Source organism: Barbus barbus, assembly GCF_936440315.1.
Source record: "Barbus barbus genome assembly, chromosome: 18".
Taxonomy (NCBI): Eukaryota; Metazoa; Chordata; class Actinopteri; order Cypriniformes; family Cyprinidae; genus Barbus; species Barbus barbus.
The window spans coordinates 23,811,152-23,830,138 of NC_136746.1; the positions used below are offsets into that span (position 1 = coordinate 23,811,152).

The 18,987-nt window shown below is 33.8% G+C and overlaps 1 protein-coding gene across 1 annotated transcript in view; it reads right to left on the reverse strand.

Moving 5' to 3' along the window:
* Positions 1 to 1,924: 1,924 nt before the first annotated feature.
* The window catches only part of LOC306884637 (lysosomal cobalamin transport escort protein LMBD1), a 93,742-nt gene continuing 76,679 nt past the window's right edge, over positions 1,925 to 18,987 (reverse strand). The window contains exons 15-16 of the mRNA XM_079440693.1: positions 3,003 to 3,094; positions 1,925 to 2,887 (exon numbers count right to left, since the gene is read on the reverse strand). Of these exons, the coding sequence (XP_079296819.1) occupies positions 2,777 to 2,887; positions 3,003 to 3,094 (203 nt within the window). The 3' untranslated portion in view covers positions 1,925 to 2,776. The remainder of the gene's footprint in view (positions 2,888 to 3,002; positions 3,095 to 18,987) is intronic.

Genomic DNA, 18,987 nt, shown 5'->3' on the forward strand with positions numbered 1-18,987 from the left:
TAAGCACACAAACACAGTCACAAGTGCAAACTCACTGTCGACTCTGAACAGCACAGTCTGCTTTGCTCTTCGGTTTGCACAATAAAGTCTTATTCCGAACTGTGAGAATGTCAGTGAGGGTAAACACAGCTGATCTACAAACACTTTTACACAGTTGTTTGCATTTTCATCCATTCCAGGAATACTGGAATAAGTAAGTGTTTCTGACCTGAAGTGTGGCATTTTTAGGGGTCTTCAGTGGCAGGTGAATGATGTTGTTTAGGCCGAATTGTACGGGGCACAACTCTCTTTAAATTATTAATTTGGGGTTTGATTATTGACAGCGGCTATTTGCAAACAGCTACAGATTCCATTTACACTGTTAAAATTGCAAGATTGCAAGAAGACAGGGGTGCACATAAGTGGTCTGCAGGTCCGCATGCGCAACCAAAATTAAAAATGCGCATAAGTTCTGACAGCGCATTTGGACATGGATGATAGCTGTTACCATTTTAGATCGACAAACTGTACTGTATAAGATTTCTATTCAAACTGAAAGCATAATCTAGGCTAGCCGCTGCAGTTTTCAAAGCAAAACTGTAACATTTCATTCACTGACGCTCTTCCATCAGCAGCGCTAGACCCGGAAGCCAAAAGAAAAACTTGCTGATTTTACATTTAGAAATGATGAACATATTAGCATTTTATTTTTAAGTTTACTATAAAATAATTGTATTTGTATGTAATACTCCCATTTTATTTTAAAAAATTGTATTATCACACTTGATTATTTAGTTTATTATTATTAAAAAAATGCAATAATATTATCATCACTATTATTATTATTTTTTTATAGTTATATTTTATTGGTCACACTCCATGCCGTGGCCCGTGTGAGGACCAAACCAAATCTCCAGGTACTCATATGAGAACCAGGCTGAAAAACTTATGTGCACCCCTGATTATAGAACAGTACGCAATAATAACGTATTGAGTGTAAATTATAGTTTTAATTCAAATTATTAAATGGATGCCACCTTATTGGGTCAATAAAGCCCTCCCTGCATCTACCAGATACTTTATTTTCAACGTTTTGATTATTTCCTTATTTTTTATTGAAAATAAATACCTTTCCGATGCGATATAAGATTTGAAAAGGGAGATAAAAAGTTTGGCAAAAGGTGGGTTTGAACTCAATCGCATCAAAGAGCACACACTTTACCATCTACTCCACTGAAACTGATATTTAACAGGTCTTTTTTCAGTGGCCCAATCACACGTTAGTGGGCGGAGTTACTGTAAATAGCCTCTGCCAACAAGACGGGCTATTTGCACAGTGTAAATTGACACTCCGTTGATTATTTCATTTCTTCGGTTGGTTTAGAATCGTTGAAGAACCAAAGTTTAGCTAGCGAATTAACTCTTTCTCAAAAAATTGATTTATTTTAGTCATTCAGTTTGTTTGAACCGGACCAAAAATAAACGATTCTGTGTGGTATTCTGAGAATTCGACTCTTGTGAATCCGATTCTAATGAATGATTCGTTTTAATAAAAACATCAGTACATAATAATAAACGAATTTGTGGAGAAATGACAGATTTTACTGTATTTTTTTAACTCTGATTTACGAGCTCGTTGGAGTGGTTTCTTGCAAAGCAGCAGACATCATTAGTTCGCAGCTTATTTCGAATCAAATAATCGTTGATTTGAGAGTCATTCGACTGCTTTAACCTTTTAAGTAGGATGTGGAGAACCGGTTAGAGTTATTAATTATCTGGCATCATTGTGAGCTGCTTGTCTGACTATAAATGCTGATGTTTTTCACTTTTTGTCGCTTAAGCTTCCTCAGTATTGTAAAGGCTATAGGTGCAAAGCTAGATTTAAAAAGCTCACTGCAGAATCAAATCGTTCCTTTGAACCAGTTCTACACAAACTTATTTTTTTGCTCAAAATATATTTAAGCAATATCATACAACCTCTGGAATGACCATTAGGTCAATTCAGTTTGTCAAAACAGTTCTACAAAAAATAATGCCATTATATATAAAAGATTAACATACGTGGAATTACGTAAGCATAAGCAACATAAGCATAATTACATAAGCAACTGTATCCATTTTAAAACCAGAGAAACTGTTGTAGGCTTTATTAATGACTCAAAACTGCATTATAACAGAAGCATCTTGCAAAAGAAATGTTAATTTTGGGAAACAGCAAAACAGGCCAATACTGTATGATAAATACATTTTTACACAATCTTAACCATCATTTAAAGAAATTTCCAAAATCAAAACTTGTGTTGCAGTATGATAGCAATTCAACCTCAGAGATTAAAGTAACACACATCAGAAACACTGGAGCATTACTAGACAAAAAATACAGATATGCACAGCTTAACAAACCAAAAAAAACTTTAATAATAAATAAATCAGCAGAAGGATCTCAATTTATATTCATATTAACAAAAATATTTGAACCTTTTAAACTAATTTCAAACTAAATTTGGTCATGTTTAGAGAAAAAAAGGTTTTTGATTTATTTTAGACAGCAATGCAAAATGACATGCATATACACCCTTCATTAGAAGTAAGGGTCAGTAGTAAAGACAGGTTAGCATATCAGACTACTACTATCAGTTAAACATGATAATGCCTAGTGACACAGAATCTATTTGGCATCATAACACATTCAATCAAATCTTATAGAATGACAATATTTCTCTCTCTGAATGATGAACAGAGTATTTTACTCTGACTAGTAACCAAACCAAGTAAAAACAGGACTTTTAGTACAAAGTTAATGCACATATTCATCATCACTGACATCTGAATCATCTGCATCAACTTCCCCTTCGATCACAGATTTCTTCCCTTTACAGCATGAAATAACCAAACCAATGAGAAAGACCTGCAACACAACAAAAGACTTATTAGGCCTATAGAATAATAATAATTATTACATTTTCATGTGTTCATCCATGCAATTTCCTCTAAAAAAGGAACATTTTAAGAAAATGCATTACCACAAGGAAAGCCCAGTTGCCAAAATAGTAGATGGTGCTGAAGAACCAAAATCTGTGCAGGAACAGGTATGATCTTGTTACTGTGCACTGGTCTGGAAAACAAAATGTGAACAAAATTTGACTTTTAATTTTGTATTCCGTTTTGGAAGTAAAATATTTTAATGTATTTTGAAGAAAATGCGAGTTTTGCCTTCTCATGCATTGTCTATATGGTTGCTCTATGATATTCTGGTCCCTTGATACAGCCCTGCTTTAAAGTAATAGGAATAAGCAAATGTGTTTGTAGAGTCAGAAGGTCAGTAGGTTAGTCTTCACCTCGCACATGCACAACAGTACATGTTCTCATTAAAGAGCATGACACAGTAATTGCCGACACACAGCCTTGTGTAATTGCACCAGCCACGCTTTACAGGTTTGTGCTAACAACACGCTGCCTTTCACTTAAACGCATGAGAGGACTTCTTAGCTAGACTCCGCCTCAAGCTATCCTGCCACGCTCACCAGAAAACTGGCAACGAGCTGATGCCCATGTCACAGAAAATAAAGAGGGATCCAGGGAAAGCAATGACACATTTGGATAAAAATGACAAACAAATATTTAGATGCTTCTTGGCAAACCAAAATAACCCAGATTTGGACAAATGCAGAGAAGAAAAATATTTATTAGTGAAATTACAAATAAATAGGACTGCGTGATTTGGAGAAAAATATTTTTTCCTAATAAAAACTGTAATTGGGATTTAAATGGGATTTTAAAAAACCCAGGTTTGCTGTGCTTGTTTGTAGGGCTTTTGTGATTATACATCAATAGGGCTATAAAACAATGACAATGATAATAATAACAATAATATTTATTATTATTATTACTATTTAGGATTATTATTTGTAATTACTATTATTAATAATAAATAAAAATATACAAATTCCTAAATAAAAATAAAATAAGAGATATTACTATTGTATTCATATTAATAATTGCACTACAAATAAATTACCATTTTTTGTTTTGTCAATTGTTTTTTTCCCAGACATATTAATTACTGTTTGAAGCTTCAGTATATTTGAAGTGAGGTTTATTTATAATACTCTGAACACAGGATCTCGTCTTAAAGCATATTTACCATGTGATGCCTGAATCCTTAATTGAACAACACAAAGAAAACAGTGAATATTAGACATCTAATAGGTTTGATCTGCTTTAAAAATAGCCTGACAGCATCATCAGCCACATTGATGAACAGTCCAGGACTCGTGTTGTTTAGTTTGAGGTTTAGAAGTCTGCTGGTCTGATAGTTGTACTATACAATCAAATGGGTAGCAAACAATTTAATGTACGGAGAAGTTCATCTGGGCTCATGGATCAAACCAGGTGAGTGTCACTACAGCAGGAGGCTTGTAATCAGTTCAATCTGTCGAGCTGCTTGTGAAGATGCGGCCCTACAGAGTGCTGTCCACAGAGGGAAGGGAGGAGAAGCAGAGAGAGAGATCTGATGGTGTTTATTGAGATAATTAGCTGCTCCAGGCGTGCAACAGGAGGACGGCTGAGGCATGAAGACCTGCTTAAAAGAGAAGTGAAGGAAAACCCACATTAAAAAACATGAGCAGCACCAGAGGTCACTGAACTCACCCTGTGTTAGACATCCTATCATCTCATGCACATGTACTCAAAGGCCCCGCTTGCACTCAACATTAACCTCTGTCCAAAGTGACCCCGTCACAAGTGATCAGCCAGAACCAGGATTGCTGTTCAAATCTAGTATTAACATGAGTCCTAAATGTCTACATCCATCGCTTACTACATCAACAGGTGGATATCAGGCAAAGGATGCTTTGTGACGCCCTGTGCATGTATTGACTTTCCTAAATGTTCCATCTGATGAAAGCTTTCTTAAAATAATTATAATAATAAAAAAATAAAATAACAGTGCATATCTGTAATAACAGTTTAGGACCACCAAATGAGGTCTGAGAAATCAGATAATTTATCTGTATTTTTAGGATTAAGCACCATTCGGAATTGCATTGCAGTTTGAATATGAATGCAAGGAAGTAGAATTAAAATGAGTTGATTTCAAGAAAATTCTGCTTATTTTGGTCCCACTTTATATTAGGTGGCCTTAACTACTATGTAATTACATAATAAAAATAAGTACAATGTACTTATTGTGGTCATATTGTATTGAAAAACACTTTTGCTGCTATTGAGGTTGGATACGGGTAAGGTTAGGGACAGGTTTGGTGGTATAGGCAGGTTTAAGGGTGGGTTAAGGTGTAAGGGATGGGTCAACAGTGTAATTATAAATGTAATTACAGAAATTAATTACAGATGTAATTACATATAGGTATTTTTAAAAATGTAAGTACAATGTAAAAACATATGTACACAATAATTGCATTGTACCAAATTATTAATTTAAATGTAAGTACATAGTAGTTAAGGCCACCTAATATAAAGTGGGGCCAGAAAGATGGATGGAAAGAGATAGATAGATGAAAAATCAGATGTTGCTGCATCTTTTAATTAAGTTGTCCTGCTAATACTGACCGATTTAATTGACCAAAATCAATTTAAGTAACTTTAAAGGAACATTTTTTTTTTTGGAAATAGGCTCATTTTACAACTCCCTAAGAGTTAAACAGTTGAGTTTTACCGTTTTTGAATCCATTCAGCCGATCTCCGGGTCTGGCGGTAGCACTTTTAGTTTAGCTTAGCATATATCATTGAATCGGATTAGACCATTAGCATATTTCTATCAGCCTAGAAACTCGCAACTTTTCATTTTCCGTCAGTCTTAGTGCATGATGTTACTACAGAAGAGTTAAGTTTTAAAGAGGAAAATTATTTAAACTCTTTAGTCATTTTTGATAACCAAATGCTAATGTTCTAATCCGATTCAATGATCTATGCTAAACTAAGCTAAAAGTGCTACCGCCAGACCCGGAGATCGTCTGAATGGATTCAAAAACAGTAAAACTCAACTGTTTATCTCTAGGGGAGTTGTAAAATTAAAAGTGGAGTGTTCCTTTAAAGTACAATCAGAAGCAAACAAACATTTTTGAAGTTAATCCAATACTAAAACAGATGGAGTTCCTAGTTTTGGCCAAATCAGAAAGTTCTACACAAGGCATTTTTCTTTCACTTGAAACTTTGTAAGTTTCCAAGACTCCTGCCAGAAACAGGCTAACACAATGCTGTGCATGGCAAGCTTGTGGCATCTCGGTGCACAAAGAATATCTTTAAAGGACAGTTACAACAGGCTCCGCGCAGTAGCACTGGTCCTCTGGTTCTGGCTCAGGAGAAACTGGACTTGTTTGAGAGCAGGCATCGTCCTCCCCTCCTGCACTTTTCCTGCCATCTGCAGCTCAGCAGATGCTCACCTGAATTACAGGGCAGATGGTTCTCAACAGTGCTCTGGCTAAACAAATCATCGTGTACATCACTGACCCGGTTCACCTTCAGATCGCAGTCTCTGCTGATGGAGAATGCCTGCCAGAGACCACAGTTATTCAGACCAGCAGTCTGTCCACTCGCTCTGCTTGTGTGCCATTGTGTTGTTATGGAGGCTTTGGGCACTGACTCTTAAAGGGATAGTTCACCCAAATGTGAAAATTTGCATCTATTCACCTTTAGGTTTTCCAAAGCCGTATGCTGTTCCATTGTCTGTGAAATGCAGAAGTCAACATTTCTGAAGAACCATTACACAGCTAGTGCCAGGAGGAAAGAAAGAAGGAAAAGTAGCCCATATACTACTCATGCATTTTATTCCAAATCTTTAAGCCATATGTACGCATGTACACAAAGTGTTATCCAACTTAAATGGTTTAATAATTGTTAATATTATAAAACTAACAATTTTACAAAAATTAGAGAATAATGTTAAAACACTAATAAGAGTATAATAATAAAAATATTTATTTTAAAAGGAATTCTAAATCTTATAATGCAATAACTGACTGTTATATTTATTAGGTTTACTGTAAGTATATAAATGATATATAAAAATATTTAATGACTTTGGTCATTAAATTTAAAAAAAAGAATACAATCATTTTAAAGGGAATTCTAATAAATCTAATAATGTTAATGTCATATAATGTCATTATAATAATGGGATAATACCATTATAATTATATAATTATAACTAATTATAATGCAATAGAAAACAAAGGATTTGCTTACAGTATATAATGTATATATAAAAATAGTACTATTACTAATATATGGCTCAAAGATAAAAAGGGGGTTTTCAAGCATCAAAACAAAAGTTTAATACAGCTTTAAATGTTGTTTATTTTATATCTTTACCAATCTTTGTCAGCAAGAGGTTTGTAATGATTTAAAATATAATAAAATTTAGTATGGTCACTTTTTCTTTTATATATTTGAATAAGTAGGTTGTTTCCTTTTTATATAAATATATGTTTTGTACTAAATGACGACAAAAAAAAATTTCACCCACATTTTGTGAAACATTCAAGCAGACATTTTTAATATAATTTCTATGTTCTATGTAAAATCACTTTTGAAAATTTATTTTGATGCAGACACCAAAACGGGACGTCTCGTCTTTGACACACATACCCAATATAAAATGATGCTTCACTATTATTAATGTCAAAATGACATTGGTAACGCAACAATTTTGGACACAGATGCATGCTAAACAGGTTCTTTGGGGGAGGGCAAGATTATTTGCGAATAATCATTTCAATTTGTATCTTTTCCTCACATAAAGAGTTTGAATGTAGTGCCATCAGGATCACTTTTATAGTGCTTCTCTTTTTTTTGTAACTTGTCAGCCCTCGGTCACTGTGAACTATATATATATTTTTATTTTATATATATATATATATATATATAATGATGATGATAATGGTAAGAGCTGATAAACAATTCTTCACAGTTTTCACATTTCTGAGAAAAATATAACAGCATTTGGGTTTGGAACAAGATGAGGGTGAGTTTTCATTTCTGAGTAAATTATCCCTTTAACAGAGGGAAGCTCGTGGCGTAGTGTGAGTTCAGTGTGTGGTCAGTGCAGCGGGGCAGCCCTCTCTGAAAACATGCGTTATTAATCATGACTCATTTGTTTCTGGGTATACACCGAATAAGAACAGGATGGAAATAGAGGAAAAGTGCTCTCTCCCTATGAGAAGAATATTCTCTCAACCTCTCCGTTTGATTTGGGGTTTTTGTTTGTCTTGCTCTTTTTTCTACACTGTTTTTCTAAAAGCACTCTGCACATTTCACTATGTACCTGAGTTTTCCAGGCTCGCTGAACCTTGGAGCAGTGCTCTCGATGGGAAGCTGCCTGGCTCTACTCAATCTGAGTGGACCCTCGAGATGGATGTTGGAAACCACCCTACCCTCTTCACCCGCCTGCAAACTTTCTGCCATGGACAAAGACCTCCACCTACAGACTCATGTTGGAGAGCAATTGTACAACTGCCTTGAGGTCTGGATATGATGTCTTTCAGATACCACCTACCAGAAACACAACAGCCTTCTGGTTCCAGATGATAATGAACCCACTGTGAGTTATAAAATCTCCTCATTATGAATGCTGTACTCAATCAAAATCCATCTGAATCTCATCATATATATGCTGATTATTGTAACCTTTACTTAAAAATAATTATCATCAACAAAAACTAAATAAAAACACAATCATTAATTGAAATAAACATAAAAACTGCAACTAACATTCTGTTGAAGCATGTGTGTGTGTGTGTGTGTGTGTGTAAGTTTGAGAGCAGTAAAAAAGAAAAAAAAACTTTTATTCAGCATTGGCTTTTATATTGTTATTGTGTATTTCAAATAATTTCTGTCCTTTTGAACTGTCTATTCATCCAAAAATGAAAAAAAACAAAAAAAAAACAGTTTGGACAAAAATTTCTGAAGGAGTCTGGAGTAATGGCTTCTCAGAAATTCAGCTTTGCCATCACAGCAATAAATTAAATTTTAAAACGTTTTTTAAATTGTAATAATATTTCATATCATCAAATAAACGCCACATTGGGAAGCAAAAGAGACTTCTTTCAAAAACATTTCATAGTATATTGCAAGTATAGAAAATGATGATATCTATCTACAAAATATTTAAATACATACAGCGGGTAAAATAATTATTGAACATGTCACCATTTTTCTCAGTAAATATGTCTTAAGTTGCTGTTGACATGAAATTTTCACCAGATGTTGGTAACAATCCAAGTAATCCATACATACAAAGAAAACAAAACAAATAAGTTCAGAAATTAATTAATATAGACGCCTCCTGTATGAAGAAACTAGTCGCATGCATTGCTCAGGTGTGATTTTGGCCCATTCTTCCACACAGTCTTCAAATATTGAAGGTTCTGTGGGCCTCTTCTATGAACTCTGATCTTTAGTTCTTATTTTCTATTGGATTCAAGTCAGGTGATTGGCTGGGCCATTCTAGCAGCTTTATTTTCTTTCTCTTGAAACCAATTGAGAGTTTTCTTGGCTGTGTTTGGGATCATTGTTCATCCTTGTTTCATCTTCATCATCCTGGTACTGTAGGTGTTGGTCAATTTCCACTGACAAGGGGCAGAATTGCTTTCTAATTACTGACAGATTTCAGCTGGTGTCTTGGCTGTCCATGCCTTTTTGCACCTCCCTTTCTTCATGTGTTCAATACTTTTTCCCTGTGTCATTCAATTTTATTACACATAACTTAATTTCTGAACTTATTTGTTTTGTTTATTTGTATGTATGGATTACTTGGGTTGTTACCGACATCAGGTGAAAATTTCAAGTCAACAGTGTCAGGATGATGGACTGTTTTGTGTGTGTTTTTGTCCCCATGTGTTCCCTGTGACCCAGTTTCTCCCCAGTCTGATTGTGTTAATTTGCTCCAGGTGTGTCTTGTTTTCCCCTGATTTCCCTGTCTTTAAAAGCCCCAGTCCTTTCAGTTAGTGTTTGTCGGGTCTACAAGTGATGTACGTGTGTCTTCCTCCTGTTCCCTGTGGGATATTACCCTCTGTGTTGGTCTGTATTAAATACGATTCCGATTATCCACGGCTCCGTGTTCCTTCTGGCAGCGTAACGTGACAAACAGCACCTTTAGAAATATATTTACTTGAAATATATGTGTTCAATACTTATTTTGCCCACTGTAAAATAACTGCAAAAATTTTGCCTATTGTAAATTCTGAAACTAGAAGTTTAAAAATTAAACTAAACTGACTTAAAAGTATGTTTAAAATTAATACTATAAAACTACAATTAGTTAAAACTGTGAGAAAAATGGTTGCATTTGTCCCAGATAATGCCGCAGGTCATAACTTTTATGAATATCAACAGCATAAGCTGACACGCATGCTTCCTATTAGAATACTGATGGAAAGTCTTCTTTTGAACAGAACTCTATAGTCACACTACCAGATGTTAAAAAAAGCTAATATTTATATGCAAATGTCTCAACTCGAACTTAACTGTAACTGAAGTTTAAAGACCCACTGTACTAATACACAGGCACAAATCATTTATGGTTCAGTCATCCTCAACTATGATACTGCAGTACATACTATTTTAGGGTGTGCCATAAACAAAAAATCTTTTTTTTTTCATTACTAGCATTATTAATGTATATAAAAAAACAAAAAAAACAATGCAGGTCTGTTATATCAATGATTATTTACAGTATGTGCAATGAATGCTATTGTAGCTGTTTGGAGTCTCAGTAAAAGCATGTGTCTGTGAACTATGTGCACTGGGTCTGAATCAGCGTAAATGAGACTGCATTAAGATGCATTAGATTCTCTCTATGTACCATTGGTCCAAATCTACCACTAAAGTAACACCATGGGGTGCACATGGCGGCATGGACCCGCGCCAGGCTGTGCCTGACGTGGCTATTAATTAAAGTGTTCCTTAATTATCTGCTATGTTTTAGTGCTTAGCTGAGTAATTATAGCCAGCTCTCTATGCGCCAGACCGGGGGTGAATTCAGACAGACTAAGAAAGCCACAAAGGGAGGAAAACAAGCGATCGATGGTTTAAAGCAATAGTTCAACCAATAAAAGAGAATTCTGTCATAATTTACTCTCATGTCATTCAAAACCTGAATTACTTTCTTCAGTGGAGAACAAAAGCAGGATTTTGAATTGCACAGGTCACTCTTTTCATTGCATTTGAGAGAATAAATTATACAGCTGATTGTTCTTACCATTTTCTTATTTGCTTTTATTTTTGTGTTGTTTTGGTTGTGACTTTTCAGTAGACTGTTTTGTGATGTTCAGAGTTGAACCAATTTTTTTATTTGTTATACAAAAAATATAATATAATTATATATTTATAATATAAAATAAAATATAATTTTTGTTTATTTGTTATACAATTTTTTTTTTATTTGTTATACAAAAAGTATACAAAAAATTATATTTTTTGTATAATTTTTGATTGTCACCAATTTTGAGATTCATACACTGATTGTTGATGCCTGTGTGTGTTTAAGTTCTGCTGTAGTTCAATACATTTATTTGTGCATATTGTGCTTAGAACCGTTTCACAACATTTGATAGCTGTTGTATCAGCGGTGCAATTTAAGTGTATTAACATATCACATATTTAATAACAGATTAAACATTGGGAAAGATCAGTGAACTAGACTAGACGATGGCTTTGACATCACAAACATCAGTCTCATCTGATCATAGATTATTTTGGCTTTTCTTGCTTTAAAAACTGTACTTAAACACAGTTAAAGCAACCAAATAAAAACTAACTTTAAAAAGTCAAGGTTCAAGAGCCCAAATAAAGCAAACACTGATCGCCAATATGGTGACTTCAAATGAAAGCACAACACCTAAAAGAGTTTTTGTACACATGACAGAAATAAAGTCAAAGTGATTTGTAATATGAAGCTGGTGATGCTGTTTGTGGAGTTATTTAATCACTCTCTTCTGAGATCTTGAGAGATTTAATGTGTTTTATTTCAGTTGATTTAATCTTTGGCTGTAAGTTTTGTTTCTCTGCTCTTGTTTCTCTTTCCTTCGGTGATTCTACTTGTTAACAGCAGGTGTTCACATCACTAAAGCTCAATCCTCATTTAATTAGTCACTTAATTCTCTCATTAACTTCAGTGTTACTTCAACACTCTGTAGTGTGGACATATAAGTGCTCTTTAAAACCGAGCATTTTGCTGTGCTGTGTTAAATGTGTGAGATGAAAAAAATAAATAAATACACAAATGTAATTTTAACAGAAATACACCGTAAATAAAAAAAAAACAGTAGATTACTGGCAACCACAGCTGCCGGTATTTTACCGTAAAATCAAGAAAAAAAAACAGAACAATAGTGTAAAACTTAACAGTCAACTTCCTGTTCTGTTTTGTGGGCCATCATTGTGCTGGAAAGTAGAGCCTGTGCTTAAGTCAAGGACGGACAGAGAAACACTGATATTTTGCTGCATGTTGCTTTGTTTAAAGGCAGTAAATGTGTAGTTACTGATGCAGTGAGAATCTCTTCGTAAATTTTAAATCACACATGTATGTGTGCTGCTGTTATCTGCAAGAGATTTGAGTTGAACTGATGCTTTTAATGACTTTTTAATGAGTAGGTTTTTCTTCATGTACTGAAGCAAAATAATTCTCAATACCCTTAATTATAAACAAATGGCAGTTGAACAATTTAAGTGCAGTCGGTTTCTGCAAATAAAATTAGTTAATTGAAAAGTTTGTATATTAACATTGTATCAGTTAATGAAATACGTTATTTCACTGTTTTAAAATTTAAACAGTTCTGTAAATCCTAAAATGTTGCTACCGTATTTTTCACAGTAAAATTCTGGCAACCACAGCTGCCGGTATTTTACCGTAAATTTAACAGATTTTTTTTACAGTGCAGGTGACAAAAAGCAATAGTAACGCAATAGTAACATAATGGATTACTTTCCATAAAAGTAATGCAATTAGTTACTTTTTATGGAGTAATGCAATATTGCTTTTAAAAGTAACTTTCCCAAACACTGATCTTGACACAATTTTCATTCTTTTCAAAGGTGTATCCTCATTTGTAATAATGTGTTCTATGGGAGAAATAAAATCATATGGGTTTAGGTTTAACATGAAGGTGAGTAAATGACAAAACTTTCATTTTTGGATAAACTATTCATGTAGTGAGGACTATAATCACAAATCATCTGCTATGCCTAAAACGGATAGAAATAGTTTAGATATCAGTCACTATATTGGAAGTAAATGCACTTTTCACTTCTGTTTGTTTTCTTCCCTCTGTCTTTCAATCTGCCTTTTTTTAAGCCAACAGATGCCTAAATTGGGCACCGATTTCTCAAAAGGCTTTAACTGGAGCATTTGCTAATCTTTATCACAAAGCAATAAAAGTGAGAGCCAAAAACAGGCAGCTAGAAGGCAAGGGTTTTTCAGAACGACCTCAAGGGGAAAAGATGATGCAGCAAAAGAGGTGAGTGTAATGCTCACATTGAGGAAACTGCAGAAAGGGAGGGCGTCAGATCAAGTGCGAAATTGTATACAATCAAAGGGTGGCACATTTCACTACAAATAATCCTTTGGGGTTAGAATGAAATCAGATTGAAAAAGGAGTGGAGGAGTGCAGCAGTAGAGCATGAGTGATATCAGAGCTGCTGTCTCACCTGTTACCAATCCTCATATTTATAGCAGCAATATAACAGACAGACTCACGTGACTCATGATTCACACTAGTCATCCATAGCACCTCTCTGTGTAAATGTGCATGGAGAAAGAAAATAGAACCAGTGCATACTTCACATCTTTAAAATACCTCAAGAAATGGCAGTGGATCTGAATACAGCTCTGGATTTAAACACATAAAACATATTTAAAATTATATATAAAATACTATTCATGTTTGCAGTCAGTAAGGTTAAAAAAAAAACAGTAATTGATACTTTTATTCAGCAAGTATGCATTAAACTGATCAACAGTGAGAGTGAAGACTTTTACATGGTTAAAAACTATTTTAAATAAATGATGTTCTTTTGAACTTTATATTCATAGTAGAATCTGAAAAATCAGCAGCATAATTGTTTTTAACATTAATAATGTTTCTTGAACATTAAATAGGCATATCAGAATAATTTCTGATGGATCATGCGACACTGAAGACTGAAAATTCAGTTTGGGAACATCACAAGAATAAATTACATTTTAAAGTATTAAAAGAGGAAAAAGTTATTTTAAATTGTAATAATATTTAACAATATTACTGTTTTTACTGTATTTCTGATTAACTAAACAGCCTTACTGAGCATAAGAGACTTCTTTCAAAAACATAAAAAAAATCTTTCAAAACCCAAACGTTTGAACAGTAGCATGTATTAATACATTTATAAGTGGAAATGAGTTTAACACATGGAATGAAGAGTTTCCATACGAACAACAAGAAATACATTTATTATTTAATTAATTAGTCTCATAATTTTAATAAGACATGAATTCCTCAATACTGAGGTTCACCAGATAGTTTGGGATTTTGTATATTAAATATCAAACATTGAAATGAAAAAAGCTATCAAATCTCATTCAAATCTAACGTAATTGATGTCAAACCTTTACATTTAAAATTCACTTTGTTCCTCACTAAAAAAAGACAATCACACGGTTTCATAAGACTCAGAATTCAGTGCATGAGTCATATGGACTGCTTTTCTGCTGCTTTTTATACATTTTCCGAGCTTGACTGCTCCGGACCCCATTTATTCTATTCTATATATGGAAGGACATAATAGCAAGTAAATGATGAACAATTTTCTCTTTAAAAGTTAGAAAGTGTATTGTTGGTCATTAAGTTTATTCCATGTTAGATGACACTGTTTTGAACATTGTTAATATTTCCAGGTAAATGTTCTTCAGAAGATACTCCTCTATAATATACTATGCTATAAACATATTTCAGTGAAACGACTGTGGCCTTCGCCTATTCTGAAAAACACATTTCCTGTATTGCATTCAACAAGCACCCTTGATAGAACTCTATCATAAAACAACTTATTTCTGTTCTGTCCTTCAAAAAATTCATCAATCACTGACATTTGTATAATATCTTCCTGTCTCTTCATTACAGCAGCATCTGAAGCTACAGGAGCACACAATGTGGTGAAGAACCGCAGGTTTAGGAAAAAACAATGACTGGCATCTGCTGACCTCTGTGAGAACAAGGCCGAATTCATCTAGATACTGACTTAACAATGATTTGTGTTTTGAAGAAATTGTATTGTAAAAAATGAGCAGAAGTATCTGCCATATTTGAGCACATCAAACATCGTTCTTTCCTGAACATCCCTGATACTGTTGCTAGGGAACAGTCCTGACAATGAGGTGAACACTTGATTTCTTCAGCATTAAAATGTGTGTCCTGCCTTCCCATGTTAGACTTATGACCCTTATCGAATCACATTTTCTAAGCACCGTTCAACTAAAACAAAGTTTATTAGTGTTTTATTGTCTACGATTACATCATATGGCAATACTATGATATTTAGATATGTGAGTAAATGATTCAAAAACTACCTTGTACTTAAAAAAAAATAAAATAAAGATAAGCTAAAAGGTAAAGCAGGTAGTTCCATGGAACTTGGACAAAAAAAGCAGCACCGTGAATCATTTTGGCGCTTTTTTAATGTGTTATGGACATTCCCTCAAATAAATGTGCTGAAATATGAAAACGTTTGAGATTTAAGTGCCAATTTTGTTCCCTTCAGTCAAACTAAGGCCTGAGCAGATTTTGAATGTACACCAGTGAGACGGTGAAAGAGAATTAAAACAGTGGATTAGAGATTCTCAGAGTTCCTTAAAGTTCTGAGAGGTTTATGAGAAAACAAATGAATGCTGAGAAATGACATTAAAGTTAATCAGGTAAAGCTGATCACAACTATGTGAATAGGATTTCCTTTTAACTCTGTAAATGTTAGAAATTTACAAGTATATGAGATGTGAGGGCAGAAGGGAATATTATCAGTTCACTATGCATTATATATATATATATATATATATAAAAACAAAAAATAAAATAAATAAAAATAAAAAAAACATGTAAATGATGACCATATTTAATTTGAGGGAGAATATCCCTTTAAGAGTGAAGCCAAAACATTTTAAAATTACTTAATCACCCCGAACTGATTATTCTGTCATTATTTATTTACTCACTCACTCATGTCATTCCAAAACCCTAATAGTCATGTTTTTTTCCAAGAAAAAACATTTAGATATTTTAAACTTCTATACTATATTCCAAGCCTCCTGGAGCCTAAAGTCAACTTTAGGCTCTATATATAATGCACACATCATATGGATTAATATTATGGTGCATTCTCAGAGCATGACAGACCTACTAATCAACATATTCAACATTGTTTGAAAAAGGGCAATATTAACATTTAGTTAACATCTCCATTTCTATTCCATGGGGGGGGGGGTCAAACGGTTTGAATTAACACAAGGATGAGTAAATAATGACTTTTTTTGTCATTTTAAAGAGAACTAATCCTGTTCACAGTAAAACTAAATTATTTTAATCTGCTTTTGAGTTTTTGAAAATGCCTAATAATTTAACAGAGGAATAAATATTTAAATCTTTATTATTTATTTTCTTACTCGATTCAACAGCGCTCGGAGCTCTTATGATCAGTGCCGTAAAAATCAACAGGATACATTTTTCCAAACAAACCACATTTGTGCATTTGCTAAGAGCCAGACGAGCATCATGCGTTCATTAGACCATGGTTAGAAATCAATCTGACAGGATGAGGAAATTTATGCCTGGCCGACTGGAGGGGAGAGCAGAACATAAGTTTCATTTTAATTTGTGGCTCCTGAATCTATTGGCACACCAAGTGACTTGGTGGATGGTAGCCATGGCAACAACATTTGATCCTCCAGATACACTGCATATATCTGAACTAAAATGAACAGATATAATATCATTAAATGAATGCAGAGAGCAAGACAGGAGGAGAGACATGCAGGAGCTAAAATAAATCTGAAAAACAAAGGATTGTGAAAATAGGAAAACGATAATGTTGAATGCATAAAAAAAGCACATAAAGACACGAGCGGTGCCTTTTGTCAAATGAACTCCACAGCGGTGCGTTCAGCAGTTCAGATGACTTCAGCAGCGGTTTGAACTCAAATTCTGCATGCATAGCAAGATCCCATGAATCCCAGCTCCTGTTTAATTGACACTAAGGGTGGGTGGTATGACCGAAATCTTTTATCACAACATGACTAATCTTCTATAACTGCATCAGTATGTATGTGTTTTCTGCTGCTCTTATGTAACTTGAGTTAAAAACACAATAAAAAAGCTACATTATTACAAAATAAATGAATAGATATTATTATAAAATAATAACTTAAAATAAAAAGTGATTTATTATCAATATTGGAAACCGTTTTTGCTACTTAATATTTTTTTGGAACCTGTGATACTTTTATCAGGATTTTTGATGAATAAAAAGTAAAAAAGAACAGCATATATAAAAAAAAAAAAAAAAAGAAATCTTTTGTAATAATATATACAACCGTTCAAATGTTTTGGGTCGGTAATTTTATTTTTTTTTGGAAATATTTTTTTTTTTTTCAGCAAGGATGTGTTAAATGAATAAAAAGTGATGGTAAAGACTTATATTGTTAGAAAATATTTCTATTTCGAATAAATACTGTTCTTTTTAACTTTTTATTCATCAAAGAATCCTGAAAAAAAATTACCACGGGTTCCAAAAAAATATTAAGCAGCAAAAACATCTTTAAGCAGCTTTCCAACATTGATAAGTCAGTATACTGTTAATAAATCAGAATGATTTCTGAAGGATCATGTGACACTGAAGACTGGAGAAATGGATGATGAAAATTCAGCTTTGCATCACATAAATAAATTATATTTTACAGTATATTCAAATAGAATTCAGATGTAATAATATTTCACAATATTATTGATTTTTTCCCCCGGTATTTTTAATATTTGAGAAGTCTTTACATAACATTAGAAATCTTACTGATCCCAAACTTTTTAACTTTTGATATATATTAAATTAAATTATTTTAAAATAATATTTTATTATTTTATAATTTATTTATTAAATTATAAAATATCATATATACTGAAAATAAGAACATTATATAGATTTTATATATTTAATTATAAAGTGTGTCAGTTTTATAAAAGTAAAGTGTTTTTTAAGATTTATTTTCAGCATTTTTGCCTTTATTGTAATAGAAAAGTGAGTAGACGGGAAGTAAAGTGGGAGAGAGGGGGATGTGACCAGGAAAGGTCCAAGAGCCAGAACTCAAACTCAGGATGCTTGAAGCTCAACGATGCAATACATTACATAGTTTTAAATGTAAAGTTATATAAATATGCAGAACTGCACATATACAACAAATACAGACATTAAACTCTCATGGAACGCCAAATTCAAAGCCATAAAATAGTCAAAATGCATACATCTGTGATTGCACATTAACTGAAGTCTATATAAATGTGTGAAGATAAAATGTTGCCTGGCAACCATGCACAACTAAACTCTCAACACAACACCCCATAATAACTAGTTCTGCCACATTTTGACTTGTGTAGAATATGTCATGCTCAGTATTTTCACATTTATCCGTATTTCCCTCTCAAGTGAAAATAACGTAAAGCCGTCCTGCACACAACTAGCAACGCAAATATATCTTCCTCCATACAGTACAATCTCATCCAGATGACACATGTCTGCCGTCGCACGGTATATCCCATCTAATTGACACTCTCCATCACTCAAACCCAAAGCACTTCCTCCAGGAGCTTGAAGGACAACCCAACCCTGGCATTATTGCCAATCCAAGCTGTGCTCTGAGAAGCAGGACTCGCCTCTTGCTCTGTGGACTTGAAGTGTGAGAGTGGCGGGGTTCGAGAGCATGGGTCGGGCCCTGCGGGGAGAGATGCCCTCGGTTGGATACCACGCCCTGCCTGTCGC